This window comes from Vespula pensylvanica, chromosome 24 (assembly GCF_014466175.1).
Source record: "Vespula pensylvanica isolate Volc-1 chromosome 24, ASM1446617v1, whole genome shotgun sequence".
NCBI classification, from domain to species: Eukaryota; Metazoa; Arthropoda; class Insecta; order Hymenoptera; family Vespidae; genus Vespula; species Vespula pensylvanica.
This window is the reverse complement of record NC_057708.1, coordinates 2569712-2593687: the sequence shown is the minus strand read 5'-3', so window position 1 is coordinate 2593687 and position 23976 is coordinate 2569712. Positions and strand designations below refer to the sequence as shown.

General features: G+C 29.9%; 7 protein-coding genes across 13 annotated transcripts; 5 read left to right on the top strand and 2 right to left on the bottom strand.

Annotated features, from left to right (window-relative positions):
* Window positions 1–55: 55 nt before the first annotated feature.
* LOC122637102 (adipocyte plasma membrane-associated protein) lies at window positions 56–2530 on the top strand. Its single transcript, XM_043828991.1, has 4 exons — window positions 56–191; window positions 253–458; window positions 591–873; window positions 982–2530. Exons 1-4 carry the CDS (start codon window positions 82–84, stop codon window positions 2228–2230), a joined length of 1848 nt encoding a protein of 615 aa, XP_043684926.1. The 5' UTR covers window positions 56–81; the 3' UTR covers window positions 2231–2530.
* A 146-nt stretch (window positions 2531–2676) lies between these two features.
* Window positions 2677–4849, bottom strand: LOC122637106 (protein C3orf33). 2 transcript variants are annotated; one of them, XM_043829000.1, is made up of 5 exons: window positions 4482–4849; window positions 4337–4396; window positions 4061–4259; window positions 3814–3959; window positions 2677–3728 (listed from the first exon to the last, which is right to left on the bottom strand). In XM_043829000.1, the coding sequence occupies exons 1-5, from the start codon at window positions 4554–4556 to the stop codon at window positions 3468–3470; spliced, it is 741 nt and encodes a 246-aa protein (XP_043684935.1). In that variant the 5' UTR covers window positions 4557–4849; the 3' UTR covers window positions 2677–3467. The 2 variants fall into 2 exon arrangements, with proteins under 2 accessions (XP_043684935.1, XP_043684937.1); XM_043829002.1 differs by having other exon boundaries at window positions 3814–3923; window positions 4482–4848.
* Window positions 4850–5130: 281 nt separating this feature from the next.
* Window positions 5131–7041, top strand: LOC122637105. Of its 2 annotated transcripts, none has more exons than XM_043828999.1 (3): window positions 5131–5357; window positions 5454–5686; window positions 5766–7041. In XM_043828999.1, the coding sequence occupies exons 1-3, from the start codon at window positions 5322–5324 to the stop codon at window positions 6451–6453; spliced, it is 957 nt and encodes a 318-aa protein (XP_043684934.1). In that variant the 5' UTR covers window positions 5131–5321; the 3' UTR covers window positions 6454–7041. The 2 variants fall into 2 exon arrangements, with proteins under 2 accessions (XP_043684934.1, XP_043684933.1); XM_043828998.1 differs by having other exon boundaries at window positions 5436–5686.
* Window positions 6648–22378, bottom strand: LOC122637100 (RNA helicase aquarius). Of its 2 annotated transcripts, XM_043828986.1 has the most exons (15): window positions 21956–22378; window positions 21177–21813; window positions 20723–20901; window positions 11190–11303; window positions 10975–11078; window positions 10776–10887; window positions 10471–10684; window positions 10323–10371; window positions 10004–10239; window positions 9521–9908; window positions 9185–9433; window positions 8738–9095; window positions 8388–8644; window positions 7153–8287; window positions 6648–7004 (listed from the first exon to the last, which is right to left on the bottom strand). In XM_043828986.1, exons 1-15 carry the CDS (start codon window positions 22037–22039, stop codon window positions 6777–6779), a joined length of 4344 nt encoding a protein of 1447 aa, XP_043684921.1. In that variant the 5' UTR covers window positions 22040–22378; the 3' UTR covers window positions 6648–6776. The 2 variants fall into 2 exon arrangements, with proteins under 2 accessions (XP_043684921.1, XP_043684922.1); XM_043828987.1 differs by lacking the exon at window positions 21956–22378 and having other exon boundaries at window positions 21143–21319.
* LOC122637104 (probable G-protein coupled receptor Mth-like 3) lies at window positions 12968–17429 on the top strand. Of its 4 annotated transcripts, none has more exons than XM_043828996.1 (8): window positions 12968–13277; window positions 13471–13705; window positions 14641–14896; window positions 15006–15304; window positions 15402–15480; window positions 15560–15720; window positions 15855–16092; window positions 16531–17429. In XM_043828996.1, the coding sequence occupies exons 2-8, from the start codon at window positions 13666–13668 to the stop codon at window positions 16748–16750; spliced, it is 1293 nt and encodes a 430-aa protein (XP_043684931.1). In that variant the 5' UTR covers window positions 12968–13277; window positions 13471–13665; the 3' UTR covers window positions 16751–17429. The 4 variants fall into 4 exon arrangements, with proteins under 4 accessions (XP_043684931.1, XP_043684929.1, XP_043684930.1 ...); XM_043828994.1 differs by having other exon boundaries at window positions 13375–13705; XM_043828995.1 differs by having other exon boundaries at window positions 13046–13068; window positions 13375–13705.
* On the top strand, window positions 18269–20401 carry LOC122637103 (probable G-protein coupled receptor Mth-like 5). The gene is made up of 2 exons (XM_043828993.1): window positions 18269–19575; window positions 19650–20401. The coding sequence occupies exons 1-2, from the start codon at window positions 18789–18791 to the stop codon at window positions 20300–20302; spliced, it is 1440 nt and encodes a 479-aa protein (XP_043684928.1). The 5' UTR covers window positions 18269–18788; the 3' UTR covers window positions 20303–20401.
* Window positions 22379–22620: 242 nt separating the features above from the next.
* LOC122636935 (single-strand selective monofunctional uracil DNA glycosylase) lies at window positions 22621–23938 on the top strand. The gene is made up of 3 exons (XM_043828631.1): window positions 22621–23481; window positions 23541–23690; window positions 23797–23938. Exons 1-3 carry the CDS (start codon window positions 22816–22818, stop codon window positions 23905–23907), a joined length of 927 nt encoding a protein of 308 aa, XP_043684566.1. The 5' UTR covers window positions 22621–22815; the 3' UTR covers window positions 23908–23938.
* The last annotated feature ends 38 nt before the right edge of the window (window positions 23939–23976 follow it).

The following is a 23976-nucleotide window of genomic DNA, read 5'->3' as shown; positions in this document are numbered from 1 at the left end:
TTTCACAAAGCATATTTGTGGCAATCGTAACTTTATAAAACACCTTTTAAGTTTTTGTTTGCTTTCGTTCTCATCCGTGTAATGGGGTATCTTAAATCCATAGGTACTGCTTTCATTTACACTGCTCTTTTATTAGCTGTGATTACATTTTTACCAGGACTTCCTCCAGATGCTACGTTTTTAGAATACAGGTAATAGATTATACTTAATTTTTATAGACTTTCAAAAAACTTATTTTAATAAATATTTTAGCATAACACCACCAACTAAACTAAGTGGAAAATTAGGTATTAATAATCGCTTAAATGAGATAGAAATTTTGCATGTTGGAAAGTTTAAAGGTCCTGAGTGTTTTGATTCTTATAATGGAGAATTATATACTGGCTTACATGGAGGCTATGTTGTTAAAATCGATGAGAAAGGAATTATACCTTTTGTAAAATTTGGTGGAAAATGTGGTAAGTTGAAAAGTTTTTAATTACCATTTATATTTATATAATTATCAGTTACCTTTCTATAAAGTAATAAAACATAATTTTGTTTTTATGTATAATTGTACAAATGATAATTAAATTTATCAAAACTTATAGATGGAGTCTTGCAATATCATGAATGTGGTAAAGTGTTGGGTATTAAATTTGATAAGAAAGGCAATTTGTATGTTATTGATACTTATTTAGGTATTTTTAAAGTTGATCCAAATGGAAATTACCAAAAAATTATTGACATATCTAAACCAATAGCTAATAAAATTCCACAAATACCTAATAATTTAGATGTAGCAGAAAATGGAGATATATTTTGGACAGATTCTAGCACAGATTTCCCATTATATGATGGTATCTTTACTTTGTTAGCTAATCCATCTGGAAGGTATAAATTATTTTTTATAATAATTTATAATAAATAAATATATATTCATTTTATATACATTCACATATATTCATTTATATAGATATTTTGTATTATTATTTATTGCAGACTTATTCGATATAATGCAGCTACAAAAACCAATGAAGTATTACTTGAAAATCTAGCATTTCCAAATGGAGTGAAATTAAGTAGAGATGGGAGTTTTTTAATTGTGTTAGAAACATTAACTTCACGTATTATTAAATATAATTTAAAGGGAGCTAAAGCAGGACAACAAGAAATATTGCTCGAAGGTCTTCCTGGCTTACCAGATAATATACATGATGATAATCATGGTGGCTTCCTAGTTAGTCTATGTAATTATGTAGATCAGGAACATCCTCAATTGCTACAAACATTAATACCACATCCATATTTAAGAAAAATGTTAGCAAGACTTCTCACATTAATAGAAGCTCCATTTAAATTAATGCAAAGTGTTTATCCAAATTTTTACGTAGAACAAATCATTCATGCAATTGGTTCGTTTGAAACAGTAAAGTTTATGATGGTACCGATATCTGCAGTATTGCAATTGGATACCACAGGAAAACTTGTTGATGCTGCATATTTAACAAATCAGATAAGTTCTCTAAGTTCTGCTTTTATTCATAAAGGATATTTATGGATAGGGTCACCACATAATGAATATGTAGCTCGGATATCCTTGAAACAAGCCTTCCCTCATTTAGCACAAACGGAAAAATTAACGCATAGTTCAAATCTACAAGATACAAAGGAACGTCCAAAAACATATAGTGCAACGGTAAAACCACAAACTGTAGAGACAGCAAAACCTATAACTAAAACTACAGGAAATACAGAAACTTCTACTACAACTAGAACAAGTCCCAAAACATCTACTAAGCAGGAAAACATGGCTACTCCCAAAGCAAGTGCATCAGTACCAAGTACTACTGCCAAACCAAGCACTACTGCCAAACCAAGTGCAACATCAGTACCAAGTACTACTGTCAAACCAAGTACAACATCAGTACCAAGTACTACTACTGAACCAAATACTGTATCAAAAACAACTCCAACTCCAAAAGCAACCACAGCTACAACTAAGCCTTCTGTAAAATCAAGTACTGAAACGATTCCAAAATCTAACAATAAGGAAATTAAATCAGAAACAGTAAAGAATAAAGTAATTTCTCCTATTAAATCAGAAAATATAAAAGAAACAAATTCAAAATCAAAGGTAAATAAACAAACAGTTCAAAATACTCAATTTAAAGCTCAAAATCAAGTGCAAAAAGAAGAACATGAAAGTAATGAATCTCCTAAAGTAAACAATAATAACATTCCAAAATAAAAATTAATATTAAGACATAATTATTTAAAAAGTCAAGTAAGGCAGGGTTGTTGTTTTATATTATGTTTTATGTTTCAAGTTGATTTAATTATAAGATAGAATTTTTATATTTCAAAGTAACGCGTACTCAATTCTCTTAAATACATTCCATAAAAATTTGTGGCATAGTTAATTTTTTATTGTTATATATGGTTTCATTGTAATAATGAGCAAGGCAAAAGATGCTTATATATCTATTAGAGACTGTGATTTATATTTAAAAATAAGTACGAAATTATTTTGTTTTATAAACTCTATAGAGTGTGTGTGTGTACATATATATATATATATATATATATATATATATATATATTTAGGCACGTGATCGCAGGATTGTTTTCGATATAGCAACAAATGTAATAATTATTTTCAAAACTACTTGCAATATTGAAAAAATCTTTTAAATCCTTAAGAATAATTTTAGCTTAATTTGACTACAAAGATGAATTAATTCAACATGGTAGACATTTCAAAAATTAAATCTTTTATAAAAAATTATATACAATATTGATTTAAGTTAAAAAAATAAATATTGTGCAGAAATGTTTTCTACAATAGCGTTACACATTAACGTGAATTACATCGGTCGTGCCTGTTCTGTGCTCCACACAGAGAAATGTTGCTTCATATATTTTGATTCCATTGATCGTATAAGAATGTCAGTTAGTTAATAAGGCGTAGTTTTAAATGTTTATAAAGAATTTTTTGAGATTAATAAAAATTATGAGAATATATTTATTTATTGAATGAATTCTTCGTTTATTTTTAATAACATTGATAATGTATTTCTATCTTTATTTTAAAGAAATATGAGGAAATTAAATGCATTAAAATGTAAAATGAAAAAATGCAATTAAATTTTCATATGTTAATTCTTATCTTAATACATCACATAATTAAGTATCACATCACATATATATACATATACGAATGAGATATTTTTCCTATGAATTAATTTTAATAGAATTAAGCTAATTATTACTTTCAATGCTCGAAATGTCATACCATAAGTATACATTTCACAATAAAATTATTATTTAATATTTGTTGATATTCTTTCAAACATATATCTTGGGCATATATCAATAGGAGCACTAATTTTTTATTGTATAATATTTATAAACAGGTGATTTACATTTTGAAACTACAATTCTGTTTTGATAAAGTATATAAAATTGAAAATACTGAATAGATCTATTTAAATATTCAGCTGTTTTGTTATAAATATTGGCAATAAAGATTTTAACTTTTCACTGAAAAATATTTTGACCTTCCATAAAAATGTTGGCTTTTTAATCGAATGCCAGTATCCATTTCTTTTAAATTGTGCAAATTTCTCTGCTTTGACTAAAGATTTGTAATATATTAATGTAGATTTGTTATTTAATAAATAATCTTGATCAGTGCATAATGAACCAAAACCTAGCTTTACTAATTCTTCCGCGATATTTATACATTTCTAAAAATATTTAATATTAATAATATAACCAGTATATGCAGCATCTATAATAAAATATAATTCTAAAAAACATATTTTTATGTACCTGATCTTTTCCTGAAAAAGTGACAATACAATTTAAATAATCCTTTTTTTTAATTAATGGAAGAAATGTAATCTTTTCTCCACGTATTATAGTTTGTAACCAACTTATACCTATAATAATATATTTTGAAGTACGTTTAAAATATACTTCAGAAATTAAAAATTTTCTATTAACTTTTCTATCATATAGACATATTAATAATTAATATTATTTTATTATTATTAATTAAATAAATTATAATACTTACCATGATTAGTTGTATCAATGCCAGCTAACTTTATAGGTAAATACTTTTCCCTGCCAAATTTTGGAAAAGGTATCAAAGGTTTATGATCTATCAAAAGCAGTACGCCATATGAAGGATCTATATATGCTACACGTCCTTGTAATTCTGTACTTTGTAGAAAATGATTTGGTACATCAGATGGTTTTTTAAATTTTGCAAACTAGTTGGTAATAAAAAAATAAATATCACAGATAAATGATAGCAATGATATTAAAGTAAGAAAAGTGTCATACATACTGGCCTTATTTTATACAATGCGAATAATAAACCAATTCCAGTGATGCCGTAGCTAATAAACTACAGAAAAATGAATGTCAATATAACTGAAATATAATCATAAAAATATATTAAAAATTACTCCTGTAATATTTAAATATCTTACCTCTACTGCTCGATTATTTCGTTCCATAAAAATAGTGAACTTTTGGAAGACAGTGGGTACTTTTTCTTTCTCCATAATTTTTACTTTTTTATAATTTTTATTTTTCTACAATTTCTATTTTTATAACATATATCACCTTTCTTAGATTTTATAAGGTTAAGTACACTCTACATACGTCTGTTTTATACATTCATTATTTTTCTCGGTATAGATATAATGTGTAGAAGAGCAATCTATCAAAGTAAAAAATTACTACATATATATTAGTAATTTAAAATTTAGGCGTAAGTACAAGAAAAGATTGTATTAAAAAATATTTAAATAAAAAATATAGGATAAATTGGAGCGCAGTTGTACAACCCTAAGTAAAGAAAGATCTAAATTTAATTTCAATTATGATAAATGAATTTTTTACAGATAGTTAATGTTGTATAGGTAAGAATAATGTACTCTTAAATGTATATTAATATTATTTTATAATTTTATTAGTTGTATTTAAAAATTACATTTGAAACTTTTTCGAATAATAATTGATTTGATCGCGCACATGGCAAGACGGGAATGTACGCATGCGTCTAATACATTCACTCGTTTCACTTTCATAGTGTATGAAACGTATATGTGTATATTTATCGTTCATATGTGTATGTTAGTTCATATGTGTCACGTAGCGCGTAAAGAAACGACAAGTGACTACAGAGAAAATATACTAAATTGTCGTAGTGTTGTCAAAAGTATCACGATAAATGTTTTAATTATTATTTTTTTTTTGCTATAATTATTTTGTATATTAGGAAATAATTTGTAAGATTTTGTAGAAGGAAGAAACATTAGATAAAGATGTTTCGAGAGGGACAATACATAGAAGTGATAAAGGTACTTTGTCCTGCAACAGCTGTTGACAGCTGTCAAAATGATCATGTTTTTTTATATTCGTCATTATAAAAGCAAAAGCTGTGGGTGTGTTTTCAGGCTTCAGACAATTGTGTGGCGACGGTTGTCGTTACTGTACAAGAACAAATTATCGAAATAAAGAAGAAAAAGATTTCAACCAACAAGTGGCTCGATCTTGAAGATTGGGCGGCAGTTTATAAAATATTGGAAAGAGTCGTTCTACGTAACTGCAAAAACAATATTAACGAGCAATGTCGTCGGAAATTTGAAGGCTGTCAATGGAAAAAATCTACAAGACAATTGGAGATCACGTAAGAAAAATATGTTTTATTTGAAAGGAATTTTCTGAGTTTATCTTGTATGCGTTTATATTTAAAAATTAAATTGCAGGTGTACAATTGAATCCTTTGAATGGACCAAAGATACATCATTGTTAACGATTAGAGTAAATGTATCACCTGCAAGAAGAAAGTTAACAAAGAATGATATACATGAACAAAGCTCGGGTGATGAAAAGCCAGCTTCTAAAGAATTATTAGATAGTTTAATAAAGAAGGAAAAAGATCTAGAAAAACCCGAAAACCATAGCAGTTCGCAGATAGAACAGTCAAACTATTCTTCTCATCAGGTATTAGAAGAGTATGTACCAGATGCACCTATAAAAAAAAACTCTTCTCCTTTAAAATATATACCAAGTAGAAAAAGTACACTGCAGAGTATGCAAATGCCATCTAATGAATATACACCAGTACAAACATGCAATGATGGTTTGGATAATGTTCCATATGTACCTAACTCCATTAAAAAGCTCAATACTTCTTACGAAGCTTATGAACCTCATAGCATTACTTCCATGGAATTAGTAGAAGAATATGTACCTAATTCTAAAGGTATAAAGACTTTGGTCGAAGAATATGAGCCTAATTTTAGAGGAAAGTTAATGAAATTTGATGAAAGTTACGTACCATCTACTGTACAAATTTCAAACGAGGATGTCAAAAGAGTACAAAAGATCGAAAAATTAAAGTCACGTAGAAAAGGAACACTTACAAATAAAAAAAAAACAGAATTCGTTTAATACGAACAAAGTGAATTGTATAAACCGATCATCATGAAAATTACTTTTGATAAATGCATTACTTCTAGTATATGTGTGCGCGCGCGCGTGTGTGTATAATACTATATATATACATATATATACATATAATATATAAGTACATATATATATAAATAATTTTATTATAATATTAATAAAAAAATAATTATACTGTATCGCTTTAATAAAATGTATATTCTTAGAATTGACATTATCAATCGATTTTCAAAGAATTTTTAAATCGTTTTTGGTTGTCTATAACTAGGGACTTAAATGTTTAATAAAGAGCCAACTTAATCACACATTTATTCGTCATTATCTTCAGCTTCAGAAGTTGGTTCGTCTATCAGGTTTTGTATCGGTTCGCATTTATTTTCGGTTATTTCATTTATAATCTCTTGTGTTTCTTGCTGTTGCTCTCCTTCTTCTTCATCATCTGTGTCATCATCAGCACCAGGATGAGCAGGGACTTTATGTACTGGACTACCAGATGTTTGCATACTACCTGGTTTTTGCCACATCTTTTGTGATTCCTTATATTGAGAGACAAATAAAATTTGATTATATGAATATAGTCGTACGTTCATTATAAATTATTTAGAAAAAAAAGAACTATATATATATATATATATATATATATATATATATATATATATATATACACATGGAATGAAACCTTACCTTTATACCACTCACTTTTTCCATATAATAATCGTAAACGAATTTAGCCATATGTGGCATGTCTTCTATTTCCATTGAAGACGAAGATGGAATAGCATCGTTTAATCTATCAGTAGGATAAGTTTCTCGTGGTAAAAGTTGAAGCTTTAACGGTCGCTGCATCAATTGATTGAATGCAGGTGTAAGCTCGAAACAATTTTTAAAGAGCGATACTCTGGCAAAGACATATAGACCTAGCCGTGCTCTTGACATTGCTACCACGAGACGCCTAGCATCCCTTAAATGACCTACTGCTCGTGTTTTTACTAGAGATAATATTATATAATCATTTTGTTGACCCTGATATTTATCAACGGTGGTTACTTTGTTTGGCCGACCTATTAATGGATTATTTGCACATCTTATATTGATTACATCTCTTATAAGGTGCTTTTGACCGTTATATGTAGTTAATATACTAATTTTATCCGCTGGATAACCCAACAGACGCATGTACATAAATACAGCAACACAATATTCTGCTTCAGCGAGATTTTGATAAAAATATGCGCTAGGTTCACTTTCTCCAATACCATTGAAATCTTCAACATTAACCAATTGAAAATCGTAAAGGAAACCTGCATTTGCCACTAAATATTCAGCACTACGTTCTACGTGTAATAAATTACCAAGTTTTTTGTATCGCCAATTATATAAATTACATATACTTGGCCTGGCTCGTCCTTGGCCATCTAAATCAACTGTTGGAACACCTAATCTTACGAATCGTGCAAAAAGGGATTGTTCCATATTCGAATATTTTTGGAATGCCATATTTTTAATAACAGGTGGTAATTGATGATGATCTCCAATCATTATCCAACGTTTTAAACGATTATAACCATCTTGAGGATTTTGGAGTAATAACGGAATGAAAGTTTCAATTTCTAAAATTTGTGCAGACTCCTCCATTAGGATGTTGTCATATTTGAAACCCATATCCACAAGTTCACGCCTTTTTAAAGCTGCATGCGTACACGTCATAGCTATAACTTTTGCTTCCTTCACTAGTAAATATTTAGATCTATCAAGTCCGGACCTGAGCAACTCAAATGCTCTAAACTCTTCTAATTGTGCGAATATTCTTTCAATATATCTATAAACATAATGTACTTAGATTAGATCGAACGTATAAAATAAATACATATAGAATGTAATTATCAAATATAACGAAGAAATGGAAACGACGTATGTACCGGAAACAACTACGTGCAATCTCCATATCTTCTTCAAATGACTTATGTTTAAACAATGGTTGTGGTGCATTATCAAAGAATTTATGGAATGGAAATTCTTCATCCACGATAAAAGCCGACGACGACGATGCGTCTGATCCTTGTCTTTGTTTAATTTTAGTCTCAAAACGTTCCCAACGTGTTTGTATTTGATACATAAAGAAATGTCCTGCTGTCTCACATGTATACGCTACATCACCCTTCACATTCAATGATTCCTTTTAACAAAGATTAATAAAATTATATCAACGTCTTCAGTATAATTTATATAATAATAAATTTAGTGTAATATGATAAAATTGATTCTTTACCTGTAGTCTTTGTACTTCCATAAGTAGATCTAAACGTTTAGCTAGCACATAATTTACTCTACCATATCTACTGAAATCTTTTTCAGTTTCTAATGCTTCTTCTCCATGACCAAGACGTAACAAGTGACGTTCGTCTATATCAAGTGCCATAATTTTTTCAAACAATTGATTTAGTGCTTGATTTGAATGCGTCACAATGAGTGTTCTTTGATAAGGAAAATTATGATAAAGATTAGATATAATTTGAACTGCTACATCCGTTTTACCAGTACCAGGTGGACCTACTACAAGTGTTAAACCTGGTTGCATTCCAGCTCTGATGGCCTCCACTTGTGTTGGTGTAAAAGGTATTTGATTTCTGCAATAAATATCAAGTATATATTTGTATAAAATAACGTAATTTAAAGAATAACAAGATCATGCACAAATAATTCTTTTTATACGAACTTTTTAGGTTCATTAGCTTTGTATGGACCTCGGCTAGGAGGTACGTGAGGTTCAACTATAATAATTTTGTCAATATGTTCATTATTTTGTTTAGCGATAACATCTTCGAACGTCAATCGGAAAGGTCTAACGAGTTTTTCTGGTTCATCGCATTTTACTATAATCTCGTAATGTGGAAAGCTAGATCGTAAATGGTTTATATCGAGAAACGTATCGTTGAAATCCATCGTTGCTATTTCATTCGGCATTCTGTTAGTAATTATGATGATCAATAAATATTATCACACTATTTTAATATTACAATGTTAATAAAATTCCACTTGTCAGAGATCATACCTGGAATAACGAGCAGCACCAGGATCACCATATCCAAGTATAATGTCATGAAGCCAATCCGGAACAACACATTCCGTGTTCATGAGTTCTCGTATAGTCTCTAAAACAGCTTTAAAGTTATTTTCTTTAGGCTTTCGTCTCATTATTACATTAAATCCTTCGTAAACATCTTCACCCCCGTGACTAGCGTTATCCATATCGATTCGATATTGATTAGAGTCTAACCATACTCTGTAAGTTCTTGTATCTCCTGGTAAAATAGGTCTTGGCTCAGGGCCATCTTCTATAACTCTTCCATTGGAATCTAACATACCCTCTACTTCACATCCACGTACTGTCGCTAAACCAACTTGTGGTATAAAAGGAAGCTTATGACTATATTTTGTACCTATTAGCATAACAAAGATCTGTTGAAATCTCTCTCTTCCTCTGGATATAAATGTTAATTTTATAGTCTCAAAGATAATATAATCTTAATGTTACCGATTGGATTTTGTGGTTTCACTGTAATAAGAAAACAAACATCATGCTTCCGAAGATTTTCCCATTCTGACTTGATCTCCTTTCGAACACTCAAGTTGATCGTGACATCGGCACGTACTCGGGATGGTCTCTTTTCACCAATATTAGGTTTGGCTACTTCAACCACTGCAAATTGAGTAATGGGTTGTGCCATTCTAGCCCAACCACCAAAATATACACCACCATCTTCTGCTTGCCTAAAAAATTATTAAAGTAATGTTGTTCAGTGAATAGGGATCGTATATGATTCGATCTATCGTAATTCATATGAATCACATACCATGGACTCAATCTACTCACAGCGTCTTCGATATCTTGACGTATTTCATCTGTAAATAATAATGAAATCGATATATACATTACACGTTTCAAAAATGGAGGTTTATTTTTTTAAAAGAAAATATCAAGTTCATTCAAAACATACGTACATGTGGATTCTAAACGAAAAAGATTAAAGTTTCTTAAAAGATAATCGTGCAGAGTTAAAAATTGCAAGTTTAATTTCGGCAAAGCTAAACAGCCTTCGCCTGAAAAATATTCGGTTGGTACGATACTTTCGTTCCAAATGATATCCTCGGTTGGATAGAGTGGCATTTCATTTAATTCTTCGAGTTGAGATGCTCTACGTTCGTGTCGCGATATCTGAAATAGAAAAGAAACAAAATTTTTTAAAGAAAAAAAAAGAGGAGAGTTCCACTTTCGAAAATAAAAGTAAAAATTGCTTTTAAATTACTAATAATTCTCGAAGAAAATCTATGTCCAAGCGATACCAATTTTCATTCTTCTCTCTTTCCTTTGGTGGTACCAGATTTAAATAACTTGCAATAGATTTCAATTCTTCTTGACTAAAAAAAAATCAACAAATGTAAATGCAAATAAATATATTTTTATTCTGTCATAAAATAAATTTATATTCAATGAGATATATTCACCTAAGAGATCCAAAATGTTTATTAAGTGCATCTCTGGTATCCACGCTTGCTACATTTGCCAAAGCAAAATTCCGTAGATCACGAAATTTAGCGAAAACCGCTTTCTATATATTTAAAAAAAAAAAATGTAGATTTTATAATTTATACACACTTATCATACATAGAAATGATCGATACGATAGGCATATATATATATATATATATATCATCTATACCTGAAGGGACGTAATTTTGGCATAATGTAATTGAGTCATATCGTGATCGGTCAAAGGATCTCCCGTTTCTTCACTAATTTCGAATCTGGCATAGAACTTCAGCATTTCCAGGAGCTGAAATATCGATCGTATATGATTAATGAAACACATAATGAGTTTTTTTTTTAAGCATATTAAATTATTTCATAATATAAACATAACATGTATCGTTACAAAGTTCATCAAGCTCTGACTATAAATAATTGAATATAAATATTTATATAGTCTCTAATCGTTTATATGAATAATAATTGATGTTTTACTATTTTATGCAAATATTTTAATAATTGATTTTATTATTACAAACGTTATTATAAATGATGACAGTACAGGAGCAGATGTATCTCTTTCTCATTTCAAGGACTCGTTGATTTTCATCTCTCTCTCTCTCTCTCTCTCTCTCTCTCTCTTTCTCTCTCTCTCTCTCTCTCTCTCTCTCTCTCTCTCTCTCTCTCTTTCTCTCTCTCTCTTTCTCTTCCATTCCAATTGACGTGCGTTACCTTGTTTCGCTATTATATATATATATATATATATATATATATATATAATACACACACACATGTTTCTTTTTAATTTACTTTTTTTCCGTAAGTCCTTTTACGTAAGTCTCGACTAATTATATTTATGTTATGATAAATTCCCATTTCATTTCAATACTAATAAAAAATACATGAGTGGTATGCAAATTATACATAGATTTTTGAGACCAGTTTTTTTCGATTTCGAAAGATTCAACATTTTTTCGTCAATTCACGACGACGAAGAACGATTCTGTATAAGTTAACATAAAAAAGAAATAAAAATAAAAAAATAATAATAACAATAAAAAAATATGTATATAGCGACGATTATAATTAATCATTTTTATTCACGCGTCAATGTAATTGGCATTCTTCGAGTCTCTCGATGCACTTCAACTACAACACTACAAAATGTTATTATGATAAAGCAATGGAATTTTTTTCTTTTCAACACTCTTCTGTATATTGTAGATTAAACATTTTTCATTGTTATTCTGTTCATATTATCGGTTACAACTAACTTATTATATTTGTCCTATGATTATTTGCGATTCGATTATATATGTATACATACTTATATATCTTGACAAGAATTTATAATATAAGCAAATGAGTGTTTATAAGAGAATTTACAATTGACATTGGTACGCATTATCATGACACGTGTAGTTAATTTAATGTTTCACACGTGTATATAATGCTTATATAGAATAAGCTTGGCTTATCATCGTATGTTAAGTGCTAAAATTAGACTATCAATATAATATCGTATATTCAAAGTAATATAATATCCATCGATGACTGATATTATTATATTTGATTATTAATATAATATACCAATGCGTCGATTAAGGGGATTTGTAATGTATTATTTATACGAATTATTTCTCTTAAATCTCTAATATACCATTACTCTAAAGTTTCTTAATAAAAAATAAATTATAGCTAACATACACACAATTATATATATATATATATATATATATATATATATATATATACTGTATAATTACAAGAAGAATAAATAATTAATTTTCATAATAATTAAATAGAAAGAATAATATAGTATTTAAATTTTGATCGATCAAGAATACAAGATGCTTCAATTGATTATTTTCTTTTTTTTTTCTTTTTATCTATCTTTCTTGATCGAAAGAAAAAATGTAACTCGTCGTCGAGAAGTAGGTATTTACTATCTATGGGCGTTCGCGAGAAACGTCTGATGGCTCGAACAATCGTTCAGTATCGTGCGTATCGCGTGTGCGTTAACGTTCCTCTAGCGATCTCTTCTTGGTTTTATAATACGTTCAAAACAAGAAGTACTTTTAATATTATCCAAAGTTAAATATACATTTAAATCTGAAGTATCTAGAAAATATTTGTAGTAGAATGTTTCGAAACAATCAAAAACATCGTTTATAATTTTCCAATACATAAAAAAATGAAAGAACATAGTTCGCGTTGACTTTTCATTTCCTTTTTATCCCAGTGCTGTAGTCGTCGAGTCAGAAGTGCAAGAATAGCCAGGGTAGCTTTGTCATTCTGTTTTCTTTCTCGATCTTCTTCTTCTCTTTCCCTTTCTCTTTCTGTACATTGATATTTTCAAGAGTGAAAAATTCTTTCAGCCTGAGAAACTCCGAAAGTCACATAGTGTGATATAGATAATATTTAGTGAAGAGGAATGTTAACGTTGACGAATTACTCTTGGACTCCTTTTACAGTTGACTTTCTCACGCATAAATCTATTTATGGTGACCTTTGATAACCGTGTGCCATATAACGAATAACGGATACGATTGTATGATCAAAGTTTCATCCTGTTTTGATTTCTTCTATTTTTTTTTTTTTTATTCTCAATACTCTGATGAGAGAAAAACGAAATGCGGTAATGAAAAGTGAAAACAATATTGTCGAATATGAATCATAGCGGAAAACCTTGTCTATTATCGATGAAAGGTAAGCTCTCATCATTTTTCTATTTCATTTTTGAGACAATAAATACACATTATATATGAAAATTAATTCTTTTGGTAAAGATAAAAGACATATGTATTAACACATTTGTTAACGACGTGCGTCTTTTTATATTTACGTACGCCCATCATATGGCATAAATTCGTTCTTTGTAAATATGCATAAATATTTAATGCATATACATATGTATAATGTGTGCACAGATAAAATATAAAGCGATTAGCTTTTCGTGAAAATATTAAGAAATACATCACGTTTAATAATAAATTTAGACATTATACGTCACAAACATTGAAATCAGCGTATATAGAAAAAAGATTGCACAAATTTTGTAAGATCGTATAGAATGATAAAAGAAATCGATGATTGTGTTAACGTCAAGCAAGATTTGGGATCAAATAACATCGTACTATCATATGATCTGCTCAAGTAGAATAATTATATTTTTACGAATATTATTTATAAATCATAATACAAATACGATATCTTTCATTCATATTTATTTGATATGATTCATTTCTCTTTTATCTCACGTCTATTAATATTACGAATGCACGTTATATGCGAAATACTTAGTACAATATTATCGTTTTTATCGAAGATAAATCTACAGATAGTCTTTCTATTTTCCAATATTGGAAATCGCGATTATCGTGAATCATGACTCCCTGCACATTTAATTACCAAAATATGCATTAATATATTGTAAAAACACATGGTATGATATAAGCTATTCGAAACGTGTTTCTCGTGTCTTTCTACGTTCATTTCAATGGCTCTTCTACTATTTCTCTTTTTATCACTTAATTCTTTTCAATTTACTCAGTTGCATTAGGAAAATTGAAATAACGAACACAACATAACGCGTTGTCCTATTAATTTCTCGTATGAACTCATTTCGCTTAACGCTTTTACAGTACCTGTTTGGATAGTATGCCTTCATTGGCTGATATGGACCAGCTTATTAAGCGAAGCCATCGACATAAATTGCTGTCAAAATGGTACGACGTGGGTAGCCGGAAGGAATTGCAGTGACGGCAGTAACATTCGTATCAAATGTACACTCGGCTTTTATAAAATAAATGGCGAACTCGAAGAATTTAATATTACTCAAACGAAGAATGGAACAGTACTGACAGAAATCGAAAGTCTCATTCAAATATCACAGGATCAGTAAATGTTCTATTAGTTTTCATTCACAATCCATTTAATTTTTGAACTCTGTTTTTCTTCTTTTTCTAACGTTTCATTCAAACTCATAAAAAAATTTTAATTATCATAGCTTTTGTATAATGCATACGGAACATGTCGATAAACCGTCTGCATTCGTATGCTTCGAGGAAACATATATGGACGAGCCACCTCTATGGAAAAACATACTTTTCTTTATTCTCAGCGTGATATCGGCGATATTTTTAATCGCTACTTTGACAGTTTATTTGATCCTTCCCGAACTTCGGGAAATACAAGACAAAGCAATGATGGGCGCGGTGTCTTCTTTGGCAATCAGTTATATTATTCTTTGCATACAACATATCAAAGAATATGAGAGCGAAGAAATAACGATGTGTGTTACATTAGGTATATATATACATATATTCATTGTGTGTGTGTGTATATATATATATCTTTAGATGCTAAAGATTTAGAATATTAATAAAACATTTTTTCACTTTAGCATTCTTTCTCTACTATGCCTTTATAACCGCCTTCTTTTGGCTGAACATTGTGGCTTTTAATATTTGGCGAACTGTTTGGTGAGCGAAAAATAGTTCATACATTTTTACAAGGAATTTCTTTTTTGAACTAATTTAATAAAGACGATTATATTCTTAGGTTCAAAAACTTTCCGATCAAAGATAGAATACTCTTTCCTATATATTGTGTTTTTGGATGGTTCGTACCGACATGTTTTCTAATATCAGCATTGGTCGCTCATCATATTCAAGGATCTCACTTGAAACCTCATTTTGGCGAATACAGATGTTGGTTTAACGGTAAGTTATAAAAATTCTTTATATTTCTATTTAAGTTCACATTAATCGTATCTTTGTTTCTCTTTCCCGTTTTATATATATATATATATTGATCAAGATATTGATTTATGAAATCATTCTTTTGAATTCTTCAGGGACGGCAGAAGTATGGGTGTTTTTTTATGGTCCAATTGCCTTTCTATTGACACTAAATGTTATCTATTTGGGTCTAACGAGTTGGAGATTATGGCATGAATATCGAGAGTATAGTGGAAACAAACTACGAGCTTTACGATTTAAATGTTTGCTTTATATAAAGCTTATGCTTGTTATGGGTATCACATGGATCTTTGAAATATTATCATTCGCTGCTGACACAACTCAGTGGTATTGGTATGTATATATCGAATCAATTAAATTTCTTATTCCCTTATATATCTTAGTATATTCTCGCAAATAAAATTTATTTCGTAATATAGAATGGATAATAATCATGATGATGATGATGATGATGATAATAATCCTTCAAAATGTATACATTAATACACACACGCACACACATACACACATCACACATACGTCACACATCCCACAAATCGCACAAGCAGTTATTAAAATATAGCCTTTGGCGTACATTCTTCGTTTCTTCTTTGTATTTTAATACAGTGACGCGGTATATCAAATATCTAGTTTTTTTTTGTTCTTTTTCTTTCTTCTTCTTTTTCTTTATATTAAGCGAATCCCTCACGATATGCAATATTCTCTCGAGCGTGTCCTCGATTTTTCATTCTATTTCGGGCTTTTATTTCATGTTCGTTTTCCTTTGTTTAGGATACCAACGGATATTCTCAATACATTGCAAGGTTTTATCATATTTCTTCTTTTGGTTGTAACACGAAAAAGAGTGAGAAAGCTTTTGGCGAAAAAGAAACCTTGTGGTATAGTCTTCCCTAAATCATGGACAGCCTACAAAGATGAGGAATATGAGATAGTGTTACCAGAAGAATTGGAATTGTCTCAACAAGAGACTATGATTATCATTCATTTATGATATTCTTAGAAACTTTCTGGAGCCATTCAAAACATGGAGAGGAAGATAGTATCAATTTACGATCTCATTCTAATTTAACTATCAAATTTTAAAATCGCATTAGGTGGAAATTATTATCTCAATATCGTAGGACATAGAGAAGAAATAATATCTAGTTTTTCATATTACGAATAAATTAATCATGCATATCTCTTTAGAATCCATGCATATTCTTCATGTAGTCTAATATAATTTTCTCTGCTGTTGGAGCAAAGGAAAAGATTATTATTGTACAGGAATCTCTGTAAATATTAAGTAATTACGAAAAATCGAAAAAAGGGAGAATAAAATATAAGTACATATATTGTTTATTACATCTGTCTATTCGTTCTGTGCTGATACCTTTTGTTTTAAAAACTATTAGTATCAGCGAAACGAAATGACAATGAAAGACAATCATATTTAAATTTCTCTAATGTAAAAAACAAAGCATCGACTGAGGATTTTTTTTTCTTTCGCGCGATACATAAAATCGGACTTTGTACGTATAGCAATATCAATAGCTCTGACACAATCGAACGACTCATCATCAACACGATGAGAATATTGTTCATTTGAAAAAAATTTTTTTTTACAAATTAAAACATTATATGTATGCATAAATAAATAAATCTTTGTCTAAAGACAAATCAAAATGTAATACAATATAAAGATTTCTTTTACATCAATATCAAATATCATTGTATCAAAATACAATCATTATTGGCGCATTAGATCTTATTGATGCATAAGCGATTATATGTATTGACTATGAAACGTTCTGCATTGCTATAGTCGCATAAGTATCATTTACGAAACGTTGCAAAAAGGAAGCGTTTGTACTACCCATTAACAAAGAGGTATGCGAGAGAAGAGTTACCCGCGCATCAACGAAGAAGACACACTCCGTTAATATGATAAAAAACGATTTAATCTAGTCACGGAAGATACTTCATTCGTTTTTAAGCATCGTTCACACATAATGCAAATACCATTTGTTTTCTTTTCTAACTTATCGACAATTAAAACATATCGACGTTAAAGGATATTTACAAAACATTTCTTATCGCATCCATTCGCACGTTTTACAAGCGATCATCATTTACTTATTTCTTTTTTTTTTTTTTTACGGAATACCTGGAACAGTAATACAAGCATGACAAACGCATGAATCATCGTATAAGGAAGTAACAGCGCAGATATAGAAAAATCAGAAAATAGATTAATAGCGATTAATCAAAAAATGTCTAATTCTTTGACATTTTCGTTCATTCAACAAATTTGTATTTGACTTTAAATGAAATTCCGTTAAGATGTGTTCAGTATGAACTGATCTTAAATTTTTTGCAATAGTGTGCAGCTTCTTATGCGCACGCACGCGCACGCGCACACACAACGTACAGAAGCATATACAGAAGGTATAAGAAGGGGGAGAAAGAGAGTGAGAGAGACAGAGAGAGAGAGAGAGAGAGAGAGAGAGAGAGAGAGAGAGAGAGAGAGAATAAATTAAACGTATAGAGGGGGAACTAGGATAGTATATAAGAGAGATAAAGTATAGAAGAGCGCAAGGGGAAACAAGAATGGGTAGAGATAAAGAAAAGGAGAAGTAGGAGAAGGAGAAGACGAGTATGGATGGGCAGGGGTAGGCTTCTTTGCAAGCGGTTTTGTCTACGAGCAGTACTAGCGACAGGTATGGCAAAGCGAAGATGATTCCAATGTATTGCCTTATTCGCGCGTACGTGTGTACAGACCTTAAACGTCCTGTAAGAGAGAGTGGAAATCAATATTTCATCAATTTACATATATATTTCCGAGCAACGTCTCCGAAAAACTTATTACACGTTGAAAATGTTAAATTAATGGAAGGACACGAAAGGAACAAAGGTGATGATAATAGAGGAAGAAAGAAAGAATAGCAAAAGTGAGAAAGATAGAAAGTACGCACGCCTTTGGTGTGTGAGAGAGAGGAGAAAGGAAGAGAGAGAGAGAGAGAGAGAGAAGGGAGTAATACGAGAGTGACATGCATCTTGCAACGGCATTTCTTCTCGTATCATTCCTAGCGAGTCATTCAGGATTCGCCGGTGGAAATGCAAATGCCAAAATAAATACAGTAAAGATCGCAAAGTGTTGCGAACTCAGTGAACTTCTTCTGGACGACACGTGCACACCATTATCGGTTACAAACGAAACGAAACCATGGCAACCGGAATATACCGAAGACAAAGACTCCGACCTTTTGTTACGAACTCAAGTTACTCCAGATTATCGTTTTGGATTACCTAAATGTCATAGTAATGAACATCAATGGCATGTATATTATTATCCTTCTGGACCAGATAGATTGGCTATTGTATTACCCTTTGGCAAACTTAGACATTATATCGATGATCTAAAGAAAGAAACAAGCAGAAATGGCGAAGAAGTCGTAGAATCATTCAGATTTGATGACGAAGAAGATGAGAAATCTATTCACTATGATTATTCTTTTGGGAAATATTGTGCAGATAAAGCTATCTTAAGTAGAGATCATTTAGTTGCTACCTATGCTATGATATGTGTGCCTGAGGTACCTGTTCAGTGGACAGATGCCAATTACTTGATGAAACATGCTATTGATCCTGCCTTTCATGCCATATCTATAGCAGCATATCTTATTGTCGCAGTAATTTATTTTGTTTTACCGCAATTACGAGATCTTGTAGGTAATATGATAACTACTATGACACTGTGCCTTATAACGAATCAATGTGCCTCAACAGTAAGAATATTCACTGAACTTGGTAGTCATGTTAGCTTTATGATAGCTGGTGAGTTAAAAACCAACTAAATGCAGAATTTCAATAAAATCAAATTTTTATTTGATTTTCTTTGATTTTTTCAGATACAGTCGCATATGTGTCTTTATTAGCAGCTTTCTTTTGGCTCAATGCTTTGGGCTATTATGTTTGGAATACATTCAGATCTCGTAATGTATTTTTGCGTATAACTGATGGGAGAAAATATTGTTACTACTCCACATATGTTTGGGGATCAACCATTACTATTGCTGCAACGGCTATTTTTGCTCATTTTGCATTAGAAACTGATAAACCCTCTATAGGTGGTACAGTATACCCTGCTCAAGAAACTGTTGGCTGGCTAGCTCTTTCAGTATTATTTATGTCTATTGCTCTTACAATAATAGTTGACTTTTGCTTTGTTTTAACAACAGCAAACAGGATTAAAAGAATGAGTACATATGGCAGAATTCATCATAAAATGAAATACAGCTTCAGAATGTTTGTTTTTCTGTTTACAATAATGAGCATTAGTTGGATATCTTTATTACTGTCAGGATTAAAATATGAAGCTTTAGCATATTGCCACATTATTGTTAATTTGTTACAAGCAATTTTTGTACTTTATATATGTGTATTTGGTCAAAAAAGAGTCACATTTTTACTTGGAAAAACATGCAATTGTTGTAATACTGGAGATAATATTGAAGGCCTTGATTGGGGAGAAGAGATGACAGCAATAAATGCAGGTTATTAAAGTGCATTTATGTTATATTTTATAAATAACTCTGACTGAATGTCCAAATAAGACATATCTAATGTTTAATATCAATAAATCTTAAATAGTGTTATGATATTTGATATCTTGTAAATTGTATGTGCCTTAAATCAAATAGATTTGTGTATATAATCAGAGTGTGTATTAATTAATAATATAATACAACTTTATAAATATATATTACCTAGTAAAGTATTAATACCTATGTTTGGTATATAGTTAAAGTTAATTATGAAACCTATATGTTCTCAAAATATTTATGTAATATTTGTTTGTATAATATGGCAATTTTTGTATAAAAAGAGAATTATTTCTCATAAATATTCATGCATACTCACAATTAAATATACTATCTTACATACTCTACTTATATCCTGATATTATATTTCTAAAACTTACCTGACCAAATAGTCCACCTTCTGGCCGATGCAACAAATTAGATAGTTGACAGCGTACTACCAAATGGCAATCATCCATCACAGTATTAAAAAAGCGTCTGGTTGGTAGAAGAGCCTCTAGATCAATGATCAGTTCCAAGAATCTTTCACAATAACGTATTTTGTCAGGGAAAACAGGTTCTGTAATAATATATTTAAAGTTATATTGTTCTAAAATATATATTAACATATATATCAAAATATAACAAAAAATAGTGACACGAGTTCCTAAAGCAAAAATGGTATATGTATGCCTCTATATACAAATGACATAAGAACAAATTTCTTTATATATAACATGTTTCTTAAAACACAGATTGTTAGTATCTTAAAATAGTTGATCATCGATATTTTTGGCGTACAACAAGAGGTCATGGCTTACCTTTTTTCCTGTCAGGAACTCGTGCATCAATTACCTTCAAGTGGAATTGTTTCTAATATAGTCATAAATTTAATCATTAGTCTATGCAAAAATTTACGTTCCCATTCTAATTTTTCTTTCAACTCGGGGTTATCTTTTTTTCTTATAACCTTCCAATATTTTCTCCATTTTGGATATTTTTTAAATTCTAATTCTCTACGTCCCTCTTGCAATGAAATCCACATAGACAACGATACCAATCTCTTAACTTCTTCTCTAACTAATGGTACTTCCATAGAATTGAAGCAATGATTCAAAAAAACAATAAGAGCAGTTTGTTCCTTAAGATCAAAATCCATTATACTTTCTTCTAAACATGCTTCGAGAACTTTCTGAAAAAATCCTGCAAAATGAGTAGGATTTTTTTCAAATGCCTCCCAAACTTGTACACGTTCTCGAAATTTCTCATTGACCATAACAACAATAGACATAGTATGAGCACGTGTAGCACTTTCCACATGATAATTTGGCCAAAGAAAATTTTCCAAATATTGACTGAATTCTAGCATCATAATGCGCCGAATTGAAAACTTCGAAGCACATATTTCTTGAATATAAATGTCATCTACTATTTGAGAATTAAATGGAAGATGTATATCTGTAGTATGTGGTGCCCAATACTTGTTGGCCAACTGTAAAATAAACCAAAAATTTGATCGTTTCAAATTGTTTTATATACGATTAAGTTATAAAAAAAACGAGTATTATTTATTTAAATAACCTGATCTTAAAAACGAAACCGATACAATCGAAAAAAACAATTAAATGAAATACCTGAGTTATTTTATCTGCATTAATCTGCTCAACCGTTGGAGCAGGATTATTACTTTTGATGGAAGGAACATTTTGATTTTCCATTTTTGATCATCAATATTTTTATTTTATATACTTTTTCACAATATAACACAAAATATAATTCAGTATATAAATTAAGTAGCTTGAACGTTACTGCACTTCATTCGACGCGTACACGTTTTGTTCGGTTGTATATATATACAAATATATCACACGATCATGTAATTCAAAATAACATTTCCAATGTTATATCAATTATATTTCCTAAATTTATCAACACTTTTTTATTTTTTTCAAAATATTAATATATAATTAAATTAATAACCATATATATAATTTTTAAAATTACAGCAAATTGCTTATCCACGAAACTCGTTAATACTCGGTAAGCGTGGTAGTAGATGAAATAAATTTAATATTGCGTCGTTGACATTGTTGTCAATATCTTTAATCAATTAAAGTAATTTTCATATATTGTCATTGGTACAATGATTTTTGATATTTCAATTCGAAATTAATTATAAAATTGAATCGTTTAATTTTTAATCATTATCATATTAATAACGTTATGTTACACGTTATGTTACACGGTCTATCTAGATCAAATTTAATCAATGACCAATCATTAATGCGCCATGTTTGAATTTCCTTCCGTTCGAAACACGTGAAAATAAATATTTATTATCTGTTGAAATTTTTATCAACATATAAGGTACTTGCGGATCATTTTTCTATTATTTATTCGTTTACTGTAAAAATATTAATTATTTTAACGAATAAATAGTTTATATATGATTCTGTAAGCATAATTAGAAATAGTTGTCAAAGAAACGTATAGTATGCCTCCCAAAAAAAGAAATTATTCGGAATGTGATCATCCATCTAAAAACTCAAATTCAAAAAAATTGAAGTTATCAATATCTGATAATAAGAATATTCTTGATGACGTTAAGTCATGTGAAAATTTAACAGAAATTCCAAATAGTACAGAGAATAATAATGCTTCATCAACATTGTCATCTGTGCAATTACCAGTTTCTGAAAAACTATTATTAATTGAACAAGAACTATGTCAAAAACTACAAACTATAAGTTTCCCTTCAAGCGTTGCATATGTTTATAATCCAATCATCTATGCATTTGAAGTACATGCAATGTACGTTCAAACCTATTGTAATGGACCTAAAAAGATTTTATTTCTTGGAATGAATCCTGGTCCATGGGGTATGTCACAAACAGGTGTACCATTTGGTGAAATAAGTATGGTTCGTGACTGGTTAAAACTTCATGGTTTTATTGGAAAACCTCCTCGAGAACAGCCAGATAGAAAAGTAACAGGGTTTGATTGTAAACGTAGTGAAATTAGTGGTAAAAGACTTTGGGGTCTTTTTAAAGAAATGTGTGGATCTCCACAAAATTTGTTTAAAGATTCTTATATACATAATTATTGTCCTATTGCTCTAATGGATCATAAAGGCCGAAACATCACACCTGCAGAATTAAAGGCAATATTTACTTTCTTTCCTTTCATTATTTTTATATACTTACAAAATATTTTTTGCAGGGTGAAGAACAAAAATTAATACATGAATTGTGTGATCAGGCATTATCTAAAATTATTCAATTGCTGGGTGTAAAGATTATAGTCGGTATAGGAAGATTTGCAGAAAAAAGAGCACAGACTGTAGTCAATGCAAATAATTTATCTGTACAGGTAATAAAAATCATTATTTAAGAATCTTTATATATATTATAAAAAATATAAAATAATTTATATTATATGATTATATAAAATATAAAATAATTCATTACTATTTTAGGTTTTATGGATTACTCATCCTAGTCCAAGATCTGTAGGAAATCAAAACTGGGATCAGAAAACTAAACAAAGGTTACACGACCTTGGATTAGCAGAATATTTTAGTAATTAAACAATTGTGTTATTACAATAAGTACAAAGGAACATTTTTTATCTATACTATGGACTAACATATATGATT